This window comes from Dendrobates tinctorius, unplaced genomic scaffold (assembly GCF_039654945.1).
Source record: "Dendrobates tinctorius isolate UK_male_01 unplaced genomic scaffold, ASM3965494v1 ptg000035l, whole genome shotgun sequence".
NCBI classification, from domain to species: Eukaryota; Metazoa; Chordata; class Amphibia; order Anura; family Dendrobatidae; genus Dendrobates; species Dendrobates tinctorius.
The window spans coordinates 11,545,284-11,561,275 of NW_027361703.1; the positions used below are offsets into that span (position 1 = coordinate 11,545,284).

A 15,992-nucleotide genomic window follows, 5' to 3' on the forward strand; every position below is an offset into this window, starting at 1 on the left:
CCGGGCGACGCCATAAGGGTTCGTTTCCTTTGCGTCTATCTGGAGTGAGAGCGGTCCCTGCAGGCCGGAGGGTCCTGTGAGGCGGAGGACCCCTCCCAGATCAGCAAGCCACTATCCTTGCTCCTATCTGGGGCATGAAGAGACTCAATTGCCTTTGTTAGCGAAGCCATAGATTGTGATAGGGACAAGGCCCATTCTGGAGGATTTGAATTCCCGGGTTCGATCACGGGGGAGGGCTCCTGGGCACGTTCGGAGTCGCAGGCTTCACATAATTTATTGCCCTGTGTCCGCGTAAATGACGCCCTACAAGCGATGCATGCAGCGTAAAGGAACGTGTGTGCCTTCCCTTTCCCAGCCATATTGTGTCCACCAGGCATTAATGTTGCCTTACTAGGGCCTGTGGAGGGGGAGTAGGCCTGGCTGCCACCCACGGTCAGGACCGCACTTACCCGGACATGTGTCCCCCCGCTGCTTCTCCTGCTGCAAACGCTGGTGTCGGTCACTGCTGAGGGCTGCCTGACCGCTGCTTTCTGGCCACGGCCTATGCTGCCATGAATCCGGGGCCTCAATTTTATCCGGCGCCCGCCCAGGCCGGAGGGCGGGCTGCCGGACGTGACATCGCGCCCGAAGGGCGGGACTTCCGGCCGCGGCCTACCACCGGCCGCGGTCTGGATTTTTAGTATCCGCCCGGGACGGGGGTGGCAGCGGGCGTTTAGGGCACCGCACCCTAAGGCCGAAGCCGCGTCTGTTCCGCCGCCACTGCAGCAATCCATCGTGAGGAGAGGCGAGGAGAGGCGAGGAGGGGGGGGAAGGGCGGCCGAGAAAAGGAAGGACGCGCAGCGCTGAACCTCCTGCACCTGGCCGCCAGATCCATCGCTGACTAGCGCCGGCCCCGGACATCGCAGGGCCCTCCCCGACCATCTCCTCCACACCATCCGGACCCCAGGTAGAAGGGGGGGGGCGATATCCTGGACGGTGCAGGCACCCTAGCTCCATCTAACCCTTCAGGGGGTGAGGAGAGGGACCGTCCGCCGCCTTGCAGCACCGCCGTCTAGAGTTGGTGGAGCAGTGGGGGCCGCACGGACTAGTCTTGTGCCTCTGTGCAGCCTATGGTTTCCATACCTAGGGGTGGTCAGGGCTAAGTCCGGCATAATGTCCCACGTCGCGGGAGAGGATACGTGGAGGGACACTTGCACGTGGTCGCCCGTTGATGGTTTGGGGAAATCGGACCCTTTCAATAGGATCCGTTGCCCCTGTCTTATCTTCATAGCACAACAAAAATAGATGTCTGGGGAAAATGGCCCAGATATGTCCCTCGGTGCTGGAAAGGATACGTGAAGACGATACTCAACACGTGCTCGCCCGTTGTTGGTTTGGGGAGATTGGCCCCTTTCAATAGGGGCCGTCGCCCCTGTCTTATCTTCATGGTAAAGGAAGGAAAAAAAAAAAACTGGTTTCCGCCCGTAATCGGTGCGAGGGTGTATGCGGCGGCAGGGGAGCTAACCTTGTGTTGTTTACTTAGTGTCAGCCTCCAGATGGCGGTAGCATACACCACAGTACCTGTGTCCCCCAATGAGACGAAGGAGAAAAATACTGCTACATGTTGCAGAAAAAGTTACATTAAACTAGAAATATCCTAAAAGATGTTCAGGAGATACGTGGATATGCAAAGTGAATAGTGTAGTGCACAGGCTTACATATGTAAAAAGGGGGTGCCAGGATACATTTCATAAGACCTGGGGAAAACAGATGACTGCCTTCTCACCTCTCTGAAGTGTACGACAAGCAGACCTAGTGGTCTCCAGTTCTGTGCGTGACATGCTCCTCGTTTTTAAGCGTGAATTTTAATATTGATGTACCTAATATTTTTTTTATTCTGCGCCCCATTTTGCAGGTTTAGTGCTTTGTATTTCTAGTGGCACAGTTATTCATTTGGTGGTCCATTCCTTAGGGTATGTTCCCACAGTCAGCCAACGCTACGGGTTGGACGCTGCGTACATATGCAGCATCCAGAAGTTACAACATAGTGGAGGGGATTTCAAGAAATCACATGTTCTCTATGCGTGCACTGGCGCACTGGGACATGTGCTGCATCCAAAGCGCTGCCAGTTGCTGACAGTTTGGACATAGCCTTATAGCTGTGCTCAACAACAAATGAAGGTGACAACTTTTCTCCAGCTTAGCTGGCAACATAGGAGTAAGGTTACACTTTAATAACTTATTGGATTGCCTTCTTTTGTTTGTCTTCAGGACAGTGTGTGGAGAGGGAAGTTGAATGACACCCACATGACAGATACACGGGTCCTGCTCAACCCTTCCTTAATGTTACCAATATCTGCTATATACCATCCCTGCCGATTCCACGGATGGTTCTCGGTCACACTGCTACCTCTGTGTGTGTAAATGAGGCTTTATGTAAGAACGGACATATCACGGAGCTTCCCGAAGACCCGCGTATATGTACAGCAGGGCAATGTATAATTGTGCATGACAGAGATATAGAGAAATATATATATATATATATATATATATATATATATATATATATATATATATATATATATATATATATATATATATATATATATAAAAATATAAATAAAAAAAAAGGGCAGCACTGCCAAAATTATACAGTTGGTGCAGAACCTATTCAGCAGTGTCCAAACAACTGAGTTAATAAATCAAGAAAAATAGGCAGCACTCCAAATTAAATGTGAAAAAAGTGGATAATCTACTGATCCTCAGGTGGCGACGTTTCGACGGAGACCCATCTTTATCAAGCTTGAGATTATATATATATATATATATATATATATATATATATATATATATATATATATATATATATTTTATATGCTCAAGTGTGTGTGTGTGTGTGTGTATGTCCAGGATTGGCATCCGCACCGTCGCAGCTACAGCCACAAAATTTGGCACAGTCACACGTCTGGACCCCGAGAGTGTCCTAGGCTATGTTGTGAGGTGAAATTTTAACCCCGAGCGTTCTAATTCACCAAACAATTTTGTCCCTATCTACAAAATGGGGAAAAAGTCTGTGTGTATGTATGACATAATGATTGCCATGGCGACGCTGATGTCATCATAGGTTGCAAGCCCCGCCGCTCACTATGATGTCATAATGGTTGACTATGGGATGGAGGATGTGTGATGGGTATATGGGCACTGGACTATGGGATGGAGGATATGCATGACGGGTATATGGGCACTGGACTATGGGATGGCGAATATGTATGATGGGTATATGGGCATGGGACGGCGAATATGTATGATGGGTATATGGGCATGGGACTATGGGATGGAGGATGTGTGATGGGTATATGGGTACCCGACTATGGGATGGAGGATATGTATGATGGGTATATGGGCACGGGCCTATGGGATCGTGGATATGTATGATGGGTATATGGGCATGGGACTGTGGGATGGAGGATAATTATAATTTGCTATAACTAATCACAGTTAGTTACTATGCCCGGGCAGCGCCGGGCTCTTCAGCTAGTATACACACACATAGATAGATATATATATATATCTCACAAAGGCCTACCTAGCAGGGGATGTAGCTGTATACAGAAAGAAAAAGGGGCCAACAAAAGCATAGGGACACCCATCAGCCCATTCATTGCCAATTCTGTAGACAGCAAGTTAACCCCCTTCCAGAAGCTAGTTAATTTCATGAGTTAGATTTACTAGCAAAGTAACGCTCGCATAGGACTATCAAAAACTACCCAAAAAGTCAGAAGGCAGAAGAAAGTTTTCAATGACACCGGCTACACTTCTAGATCTACTCAATGAAAAGGACTTTCGAAATGTGACCATACACCAAACATTGGTCAATTCTGCAAAAAAATAGCAGATGTAGCCAATGTTTGATCAATAAGTATGGTCCTTTAATCCAGTATTAAAGGAATATCAGATTCATAAATCTGTGCACAGACCCACGGAATAAACGGATAATACACAGTCACTTCATACCTTAACTGCGACTCCCCTGGTTTCAGGAAACTCCAGAAGGTGACAATTCAACTCTTCAACCCGATTGATGCATAATCTTCGGTCCGAAGCTCTTTTCAGGGACTGAACTAGAGATCTTGTTCTGTTATCAACGCTCACACGTGCAATAATCTAGATGTAACACAGTAAGATAGATCCATTACCTCCCTCTGCATATCAGCAACCCCACTCAGTCAAAATAAGAGCTTTATCCTATAGGTGTTGACATATACTGCAGCACTGGAGAACAACAGGACTATCTGTGGCCAAAATAACACTCATTGGATCCAGTGAAGTTCACAAAACTTCCAGTTGAGGAATGAAAAAATGTTACAATTAAAAATATGATCTTCTCATAGCTAGATGTAGACTTTCTTAAAAGGGTTTTTACAGTCTGAGCATAAATGTACGCAGTCATTCTGTGTGACTGTAGACTGGCGATTCGGGAGTGCACAATATGCACGATGTCAGGATTCCAGTCCATTTCATATGACCAAAAATTATGCGATTTGCATGCTGTGGTCAAACACTTTCTTTTCATCTGCTTCTCATGAACATGAAGAAAAATATAACGGGAGTAGAGGAGAATCTTGACAGTGTGCATGTTGCACACAGACATAATTCAGCGAAAATTTATATTGAGCTGAGAAAACCCCTATAAACACTCCCTTTGATTATGGCCCGCTATCTGTACACAAAGCTACACTTGCTGTATGTGCATCTCTCTGTATTTCTGGAATCCAGTTACTGCTGATCGATTTTTCAGTCCTGCATGGCAGATATATATTCTCTTTTTGACAGGCTTGTGGTATGGATCTAGACCCTAGTGGTTAAACCACACTCACTTTCATAGGAAAACATATTGCTCTGCAGTCTTCTAGCCAAATAATCAATTCCCTAAATGAACCACGGGCACCATGACGGACGTACAATCTCCTCTAAATTCACATTAGCTTTATATAACGGAAATGCCTGCCACCTCATTACTAGCCACCTTACTATGCCAGAAAATCAGACACTGTAACATCAAAAAGTCGACATCAAGGCATCTCCAAAAGATTATGCAGGCAAATAAAAGCTGTATGAATAGGAATCAGAAGTATATTTGGTCTTCACTATACACACTGGCATATGAAATACAAGAAATTTGATAGATGCTACCTGAATACAAACTACTGCTTGACTTGATAAGGCAATCGCTTACAGTGCAAGAAGAAAGCTGTAAAAATGCTGGTTATATTCTGAACCAGAAACAGCGAGCGGTGCCATTTTTTTTCCTCCTCTTCATATCTATGGAAGTTTTGGAGACAGCCACTCTGACCTACCTTTTCCCTCTGAAGAGACAATCGCTTGGCTTTTTCATCCACAGCTTTATCTTTACTTATTTCTTGCTCCGTCTTATTTGTGGCTTCACCACTTTCTAGTTCTTTGGCCTTTTCCGCTAAGGCAGGCTTCATTTCAGGCTTGAACTTAGGCACAAGACCACCAAGATAATTACCTACAAAAGCATGGACGTTACTGGACTGATTTGTTAGGAAATTTGAAATACTTTTCTTTGCAGAACTTGAGCCGTCTTCAGTTTCGAGGGCAGAGTCTTTTTCCTTGTCACGGCTTATATCAATAGTGCGGCCTTTATCAATCTGGGGAATGTTATTTTTCTCCATGTTTGTTTCGTTTGCAAAGTAGGAGTTTATATGATGAGACAAGAAGTTATAGGTCTCCCCAAAGTTAGTGGTAATATAACTGGCATGGAACACCCCGTTTCTATGCTCAGTGTCTTCTTGTAAAGTATCTACTGGCTTGGGAGAACTGGCTTGGGCAACTGGCGAGGTAGATTCGGTTGTACTATTTGATTTCTTGGACTGAGTCGGATGGTCCCGGTCAGAGTGCAGGACTTCTCCTTTATCAGAGTCGGACTGGCTTGCACTCGCCTCCCTTATTTGGATAGTTTCTTCTTTCCCAAGATTGGCAGAATTTGGCTTTGGGCGGACAATACGTGAAAGTAAGTCGCCATGTGTGCTTGAGACAACTTTAGTGACAGAATCCAAAGTATTCTTAATCCGTGACATAGACGCCTTTGCGATAGTAATTCCCTTTGAAGTAGTAGTACTGACTTTTGAGCTTATTGAGTAAGAATTACTTTGGAACTTGGTGTGAAGAAAGTCTCTTTCTCCAGCTCTCCTGTATGGACGTTTGTGTTGTTGAAACTTTGAGAAAAAGTTACTACAGTGGATGTTTGAGTAATTGGTAAAGTGCCTGCAGTAGGAGCACACAAAGTTTAAATCAGGTCTGCTCCAGATCCTCCTCCTTGAGACCAATAAATACAGACACGTATCCAGCAGCAACAGCACGGGCATTACTTGTATTGCTACAATTGCTCATATGCCATCTGAAAAATGAAAAAAAGTGGTGAAAACAAAGGTCAATGTCACAAGACTACATTCTGTGTAACTGAATAAAACGTACAGCGGTTCTGTATTGGTAGAAGTAATTCAATGTGAAGCAACAAAGAGAAAAGTGGCAAATTCTTTTTCTTAAAAGTTCTTTAATCCATAAGATGGAACATTGTTGCGGTGCACAGGGGGTATGTGTGGGAGAAAAAGCAAGAGGACGACGGCCATTCGCATTCCCACAACGCTTCTATGGGTCCACAGTATGTACCCGTTGAAGTGTCACGTAGACGTGAAACGGCCATCGTCCCATGCTGCTTTTCTTTTCGTTGCTTCACATTGACTTTCTGGATCTAAGCAGAGCGCCACTGGTAACTTGTCAATACTTAAGTGTTTAAACATGGAGATGAGAGAAAAGGGTGCAAGTCAGCTGCTCCGAAGTAACAGATAATCTTCAACTCCCGCTTCATAACAGATAGTAGGGGATCCATCTCTGTGCTCTCCCTGTCTGAACTTTGCCTACAGCATACCACCTGGATCTCATCGTTTCCGTACATATTTTTTCTTCCCCACACTTCATTTCGTGTTAAAAAAAGGTCTTTTATATGTATTTTAATATTTCGGTTTCCTTTCCTTTTTTTACCTTTAGGGAACTTCCTGTGACATGGGAACTTTTTCTTTTCCTTATAATCTGGGACCTATGTGCCATGTCGTGCCTGATCACGCTTGATCCTTTTTCATTTTCACCTATATTGACACAGTCCTCTTGAGGTCTATTCTGATACTCACAGTACTTCTAAGTGCCTCGTTGACATGTTTTGATATTTGACCATATTTATTATGGATAATTAAAGGTTTCAGCTGTATGACCCAATATATTATGTCTATACTTGTCTCATGATTTTTCTACTTTGATTTTCTTCTACCTCTTTGTACAAATAAACCTTGAGAAAGACAAAGATTGACCAACGTTTTGGCCTATGCTGCAATTTTACTTTTTGGGTCTACTAATAAATTGTGTTGCATCGACACTGGTGTGCCGAAGTATTCTTTGAATTTAATTATGAAGGCATAGGATATGGATAAGCGCGGGGTAGTTTGGTGCCTGAAAAACTTCCTTTTTAACATATATATTGGTAAAAGTAATGTTCAGGTCAGAATACCTAATTATGCACTCTGTAATAATTACCTATGACCCTGGATAAATTCTTCACATGGTTTGTACGCAGATTTGATGGGGTCTGACTGCTTGGACCCCCAACGGAATGGACGCTGACGATGCTCTTTTCCACTCAATTCATTCTTCGAGCGCTGTAGACTACTATCTCTGGCAGTCTAATAAAGATTAAATGGAGCAGAGCGGTTTATGCTTGATTTCCATTCAATTCATTCGGCAGCTCTTTAGAGCCACATTTTCAGAATTGGTGGGGGTCCCAGCAGTCAGACAGACCCATAACAATCAATAAGTTATTCCTTATCCATGGGATATATAATAACTTCAAATTGTGTATTCTATAAATTAAAAGGGACTCAACAAAATTCTACACATGTAACTAACTAGTGGCCTGGCTGTGTAGGTTATTGTTACCTAATAAAAATTATACCTTTTTTTGTAGAAAACCAATGCGTCAAGCATGAAAAATCTAGTGTAGATGTTATTTGCAAATCAGGCAGGAAGTGCCCTGGGGCGTGTCAACGCGCATCAACAGTCCTAATACACGCCCCTAAGTGTATGTCAATCCTGATTTGCATATGGCTTCAATATTAGTTTTCTCATGACAGGCACATCGGACCTCCAGAATGAACGTTTTATTGGTTAATAGGCACCTATACAGCCACACCACGACTTCCATATGTAGAAATCCGCCAAGAGGTTTCCTTAAAGTCCTACTTATAAGCAGGGTTGCACCCTTTGTTAATAACTTTTAGCATATACATAATCTAACACCTTTATAAAATTTCAGTAGGTTGTGTGCATTACATGCATTTTTCTCTATTAAAAAAAAACAGCTATCTGCACATCACCTATAATAGCTGTTGTATCTCTAACTAGAACACTGAATTACATATAAAAACCTAAACCTAACCAAGGGGGTCATATCTAGATTCATTAAAGGTGTTAACAACAGAATGGTACCTATCCACAGGCTAGGTAATAAGTGTCCGATCGGCGAGTCCGACTGCTGAAAACCACAAGTCCCCTTTTTGAATGGAGTAGTGGTTAAGTGTATGCACTGCCATTCTTCAAACTCTATGAGACTGACAGAAATAGCCAACGCCTGGTCTTTGTTTATCTCCATCAGCCCGGTAGAAATTAATGGAATGGCAGACGCATTTGCTACAGCTGCTCAATATGAACAGGACACCCATGATCCTCGTTTTTGTGACCAGTCCCCAGGTGGTCAGACCCTCACTGATCACACACTTCTCACCTATCCGGTCAATAGGTGATGGGTGTTCTTCTTAGGACAAGCCTTTTACGCTATATTGTGTACCAAGGTGTAAACAGTTCATTTAGACCCACAAATTACACAAAGTTGTGCACATACCCCTAAACAATGATTTTGGAACTATGCCCACATAAAGCAGCCAAAACTCTGCCAACATGCAGTTCCACAACAAACTGAAAGGTCTGTCACCCTAAATAATGCAGTCATAAGTCCACTGGGCAAGTCTGTGTCATAATGAGTGTTTGGCTATGTCCACACTAGCATTTTATAAATGATGTCTTAACACTTTCACCATGCCTGTTGTGCATACAGAACTATCCTATCAAAGCTGTCCCAAAAAAAAAACAAAAAAAAAAACAAAACATTTTTGGTTGGAGGAGCCCTCTAGAGTATGGAGAAAGTTGGGAGAGATAGCGGTCGGAGGGTGAACGACAGTTGTATGTCTGGCTAGCTAAGGCTGGTTTCACATTAGCGTTTTTTAGCGCAGCGCATTATGCGAGTCCATGCGCATGCGCCATGAGCCCCTATGCTTAACATGGGGGTGCATGGTCTAGAGTTTGCACGCGCACGTACGCGTTTTCGTGCGCTTGCGTTTTTTGAAGTGTGCGCCTAGGCACGCCGAACGCAACCTGTTGCATTTTTGGTCCGTCTAATTTGTGTCAAAAAAACGCTTGTGCACGGAATGCGCCAAAAAAAAAAAAAATCACATTACAGTCTATGAGAATACAGTCACGCCTGCGTTTAACCCCTTAATCCCATGTGACGTACTATCCCGTCCATGTGCCCTGGGACTTAATTCCCAGGGACGGGATAGTACGTCACAGCGATCAGCGGCGCCCACGTGGTGATCGCGGCCGGGTGTCAGCTAATTATCATAGCTGACACCCGGCACAATGTGTTAGGGGCGGTCACGTACACATTTCACACTGATCAAACACGATTGCGGTGTACCAGGGGTTAAAGGGAAGCATCAGCAGGGAGGGGGCTCCCTCCGTGCTTCCCTGAGCTCCCCACCACAGCGCAATGTGCAGTGCTGCTGCGGGGGTCTCTTTCCCTACAGGTCCCCGGATGCAAGTTGGCGACGGGGACCTTCGGGAGCCTGTAGGGAGCTGGCTTCCTCAGTGCCTGCAAAGCATGAGGAAGTCTGCGTCTATGCCTGTGACAGATTGCTGATCTGTCACAGTGATCTGTGATGTGACAGATCAGCGATCTTTCACAGGACAGTGATGTCCCCCCCTGGGACAACCTAATAAAGTTTAAAAAAAAAAAAAAAAAAAAAAAAAAATCGCTAAATAAATTAGAAAAAAAAGAAAATAATCCCCAATAAATTCATTTTTTGGAAATGAAAAAAGAAAAAAAAAAAAAAAAAAACAATAGAAGTACACATATTTAGTATCGCCACGTTCGTAATGACCTGCCCTATAAAACTGTCCCATTAGTTAACCCCTTTAGCGAACCCCTTAAAAAATAAAAATAAAAAACAAAGCAAAAAATAATGATTTATTATCATACTGCCGAACAAAAAGTGCAATAACACGCGATCAAAAAAACGCATATAAATATCCATGGTACCGCTGAAAACGTCATATTGTCCCGCAAAAAATGAGCCGCCATACAGTATCATCAGCGAAAAAATAAAAAAGTTATAGCTCGCAGAATAAAGCGATGCAAAAATAATTATTTTTTATATAAAAAATAGTTTTCATTGCATAAAACCGCCAAAACATAAAAAAAGACATAAATGAGGTATCGTTGCAACCGTACTGACCCAGAGAATAAAACCGCCTTATCAATTTTACCGCACGCGGAATGATGTAAACGCACCTCCCAAAAGAAATTCATGAAACGCTGGTTTTTGTCCATTCTGCGTCCCAAAAATCGGAATAAAAAGCGATCAAAAAATGTCACGTGCCCGAAAATGGTACCAATAAAAAAGTCAACTCATCCCGCAAAAAATAAGACCTCACATGACTCGGTGGGTTAAAATATGGAAAAATTATAGCTCTCAATATGTGGTGATGCAAAAACTATTTTTACAATAAAAAGCGTCTTTTAGCGTATGACAGCTGCCAAACATAAAAACCCGCCATAAATAGTAAATCAAACCCCCCGTTATCACCCTCTTAGTTAGGGAAAAATAATAAAATTAAAAGAAAACGTATTTCCATTTTCCCATAAGGGTTTGAATTAGGGCTAGGGTTAGGGCTGAGATTAGGGGTTAGGGGTGTGTTGGGGTTAGGGTTGGAGTTAGAATTGGGGGTTTCCACTATTTGGGCACATCAGGTGCTCTCCAAATGCAACATGGCGTCGGATCTCAATTCCAGCCAATTATGTGTTGAAAAAGTCAAATGGTGCTCCTTCCCTCCCAAGCTCTGCCATGCGCCCAAACAGTGTTTTACCCCCACATATTGGGTATCAGCCTACTGAGGACAAATTGCAAAACAACTTTTGGGGTCCAATTTCTCCTGTTACTCTTAGGAAAATAAAAAATTGGGGGCAAAAATATCATTTTTGTGGAAAAAAATGATATTTTTTATTTTCACGCCCGGGCGTTATAAACTTCTGTGAAACACTTGGGGGTTCAAGGTGCTCATCACACATCTAGATAAGTTCCGTGGGGGGTCTAGTTTACAAAATGGTGTCATTTGTGGGGAGTTTGAATAGTTTAGGTACATCAGGGGCTCTCCAAACGCACATGACACCCGCAGACCAATCCATCAAAGTCTGCATTCCAAAACGTCACTACTTCCCTTCCGAGCCCCGACGTGTGCCCATACAGTAGTTTTCTCCCACATATGAGGTATCAGCGTACTCAGGACAAATTGGACAACAACTTTTGGGGTCCAATTTCTCCTGGTACCCTTGGGAAAATAAAAAAATTGGTGACTAAAAGATCATGTTTGTGGAAAAAATACGATTTTTTTATTTTCACGCCCAGGCATTATAAACTTCTGTGAAGCACTGGGGGGGGGGTTCAAAGTTATCACCACACATCTAGATAAGTTCCTTGGGGGGGTCTAGTTTCCAAAATGGTGTCATTTGTGGGGGGTTTCCACTGTTTAGGTACATCAGGGGTTTTCCAATCGCGACATGGTGTCCGATCTCAATTCCAGCCAAAAACGTCAAATGGAGCTGCTTCCCTTCCGAGCTCTGCCATGCGCCCAAATAGTGGTTTACCCCCACATGTGGGGTATCAGCGTACTCAGGACAAATTGCACAATAACTTTTAGGGTCCTGTTACGATTGGGGAAATAAAAATTGGGGGTGAAAAGATCATTTTTGTGGAAAAAATATGATTTTTTAATTGTACCGCTGTACGTTATAAACTTCTGTGAAGCCCTTGTGGGTTCAAAGTTCTCACCACATATCTAGATAAGTTCCTTGGGGGGTCTAGTTTCCAAAATAGGGTCACTTGTGGGGGGTTTCCACTGTTTAGGTACATCAGGGGCTCTCCAAACGCAACATGGCGTCCGATCTGAATTCCAGCCAATTTTGCATTGAAAAAGTCAAACGGCGCTCCTTCCCTTCTAAGCTCTGCCATGCGCCGAAACAGTGGTTCCCCCCCATATATCAGGTATCACCATACTCAGGACAAATTGCACAATAACTTTTGCAGTCCAATTTCTCCTGTTACCCTTGGTAAAATAAAAAAAATTGAACCTGAAATATTTTTTTTGTGAAAAAAAGTTAAAATGTTCGTTTTTTTTAAATATTCAAATAATTCCTGTGACGCACCTAAAGGGTTAATAAACTTCTTGAATGTGGTTTTGAACACCTTAAGGGGTGCAGTTTTTAGAATGGTGTCACTTTTGGGTATTTTCTATCATATAGACCTCGCAAAGTGGCTTCAAATGTGATGTGGTCCGTAAAAATAAAATGGTGTTGAAAAAATGAGAACTCGCTGGACAATTTTTAACCCTTATAACTTCCGAAGAAAAAAAATTTTGGTTCCAAAATTGTGCTGATGTAAAGTAAACATGTGGGAAATGTTATTTATTAAGTTTTTTTGTGTGCTGCATCTCTGTTCTTTAAGGGCATAAAAATTCAAAGTTGGAAAATTGCGAAATTTTCAAAATTTTTGCCAAATTTCCGTTTTTTTCACAAATAAACGCAAGTTATTTGAATGAAATTTTACCACTAACATGAAGTACAATATGTCACGAGAAAACAATGTCAGAATCACCGGGATCCATGGAAGCGTTCCAGAGTTACCTCATAAAGGGACAGTGGTCAGAATTGTAAAAATTGGCCCGGTCATGAACTGTCATGGGGCTTAAGGGGTTAAAATCGCATGCGTTTTAAGAGTTAACATGGCTAGAAACTGGCTAAAACGCATGCAAAAAAAAAACACATGCAAAACACATGATGCGTTTTTTGCATGCGTTTCTATTGCGCACGAAGCGCAGCGCTTAAAAAACACTAATGTGAAACCAGCCTTACTGTATAGAAAAAACCTCCGATTTCCATGGGTAAAATACTAGCTACATAAAAAAGTATCACACACCAAAGCTTTACGAGTTCTGGCACTGGTAATACACTTACATGTAAAACCGCAAATACCTGTGTTCACCTGTATACACACAGGTTTACTCCAGGGTGAAGAAACAGCTGCGTGTTCATGGGCAGTTATATAGAGCCTGGTCATGTGATACGTCTTTATAGCAAAAGGATTATCATCTGGCGGCATTAATTATACTAAACCCAGGGTATAACACATCAGGCAATAAAATTAAACAAAATGTAAAAGCCCCTTCCTTATTTGTCCTGTTAAGTCAGTTTATAATTTGTTTCTTTGGTTTACATCAGTCAACTTGCAGCATTAAATGACTGTCGAATGAGGAATATTTACCAATTTGCCGTCATTAGTAGCCTGAGAAATACATGCAGCCCGCACTTAACAATACACAATAAATGATGTCACAGATCAAGGGTGGGGAATCTTTTTTCTGCCAAGGGCCATTTGGATATTTATACCATCCTTCGGGGGCCGTACAAACTCCGCCCACAAAGTACATCCTGGCTCTGGTGTCAGGACGTAATCTTTCATTGCATGTCCTTCAGTGTTCAGTAGTGACCACTGCATGAGTGTGCTCACAGAGCAAGAAGAAATTAATGAGCTGGTGGCAATCAAAATACAACTCCCTGCCAAAGCACTGCAGTCCCTGAGAATCTGCCCGGGGGCCGGATAAAAGGTCATCGAGGGCCGTAAATGGCCCTGAGGGATTCAGTGAGCATAGTCTGCCATTGTTTACACAGGTCAATGTGCTGCCGAGAACCATTATCTTTTGTGCCGCACAGAAGATGCTTTCACCCAGTAAACGAGCATTCTGCACATTCGTCGGGTGATCAGCAGCCTGGTTACACTGACAAATTATCAGGAAATGAGTGTTCTTCGGAACTGTTCATGATAATCCTGCAACGCAAATGCTCCTTATGTTATGTGTCTTTATAGGAAAACTGGGCGACAACCAGCATGGTCGGAATTCATCGCTTCCACAAGGCTATTACTCCCAGACCCCAGAAGCACAATTTAACTGTATTACCCTAACACTTCTGTAGTCATTTAGGGGTCTAGGAAAGCGGAGAAACACTGACTAATAATATGATTGTTAATCCATTTTAGATCCTTTTATTTGTACATGAAATTTCTATGATGACTATAGATGTGACAACTAAAACAATATAAAATGATTGTAGATGCCAATGAATTGATCGTCCTGACACCATATTACAAAGGTTGTGGACAAGCAGTGAAAGGAACACTTGTGCCCTGTCCACTTTCCTAGAAGTATGCTGCAGATATGGGAAGGCTCAAGATAGTAGTCACTTAGACAGTCGTATTTATGTGCGGTCATGTTACAGATCTAGGAAGAGACATTCCTATGGTGTGTCCACCAATCAGGGCTCAGTATGAGGGGCACGCCTCTATGATCTTTCAGAAAGCCTGATGAGGTCAGCGGCACATGTGCTCTGAACCTGTCACTGTGCTCAGGATGGCATGTGCCTCATTCAAAGTGCATTTTACAATGGTAAATTGTAAGGCGAGTTACAGGAGCTTCTCACAAAGTTAGAATATCATCCAAAAGGTAATTAATTTCAGTTAATTCATACAAAAAGTGAAACTCATACAGAGTCATTACAAACAGAGGGATCTATTTCAAGTGTTTACTTGTGTTAATGTTGATGATTATGGCTTACAGCCAATGAAAACACAAAAGTCATTATCTCAGTAAATTACGGTAGAATGCTTTATAACAGCAGCTTGAAAAATGATTTTAAAACCCGAGATGTTGGCCTACTGAAATGTATATTCAGTAAATGCACTCAGTACTTGGTTGGGGTTCCTTTTGCATCAATTACTGCATCAATGCAGTGTGGCACGGAGGCGATCATCCTGTGGCACTGCTGAGGTGTTATGGAAGCCCAGGTTGCTTTGATAGCAGCCTTCAGCTCGTCTGCATTATTGGGTCTGGTGTCTCTCATCTTCCTCTTGGGGTTAAGGTCAGGCGAGTTTGCTGTCCAATCAAGCACAGTGATACTGTTGTTTTTAACCCCTTTACCCCCAAGGGTGGTTTACACGTTAATGACCGGGCCAATTTTTACAATTCTGACCACTGTCTCTTTATAAAGTAATAACTCTGGAACATTTCCATGAATCCCGGTGATTCTGACAGTGTTTTCTCGTGACATATTGTACTTCATGTTAGTGGTAAATACTGTTCATATAACTTGCGTTTATCTGTGAAAAAAATGGAAATTTGTCGAAAATTTTTAACATTTCGCAATTTCCCAACTTTGAATTTATATGCCCATAAATCACAGAGCTATGGCACACAAATAACTTAATAAGTAACATTTCCCACACGTTTACTTTACATCAGCACAATTTTGGAACCAAAATTTTTTTTTTTGTTAGGAAGTTATAAGGGTTAAAAATTGACTGGCGATTTCTCATTTTTACACCACCATTTTTTTTTTTTTTTTTTTTAGGGACCACATCACATTTGAAGTCACTTTGAGGGGTCTATATGATAGAAAATACCCCAAAGCAATACCATTCTAGAAACTGCACCCCTGACGGTACTCAAAACCACATTCAAAAAGTTAATTAACCCTTCAGGTGCTTCACAGGAATTTTTGG

The 15,992-nt window shown here is 42.6% G+C and overlaps 1 protein-coding gene across 2 annotated transcripts in view; it reads right to left on the reverse strand.

Annotated features, from left to right (window-relative positions):
• The window catches only part of PNPLA8 (patatin like domain 8, phospholipase A2), a 106,045-nt gene that overhangs the window by 73,708 nt on the left and 16,345 nt on the right, over positions 1–15,992 (reverse strand). For both annotated transcript variants that reach the window (XM_073573281.1, XM_073573279.1), the window contains exons 2-3: positions 5,337–6,400; positions 3,994–4,143 (exon numbers count right to left, since the gene is read on the reverse strand). In XM_073573281.1, the coding sequence (XP_073429382.1) occupies positions 3,994–4,143; positions 5,337–6,368 (1,182 nt within the window). In that variant the 5' untranslated portion in view covers positions 6,369–6,400. The remainder of the gene's footprint in view (positions 1–3,993; positions 4,144–5,336; positions 6,401–15,992) is intronic.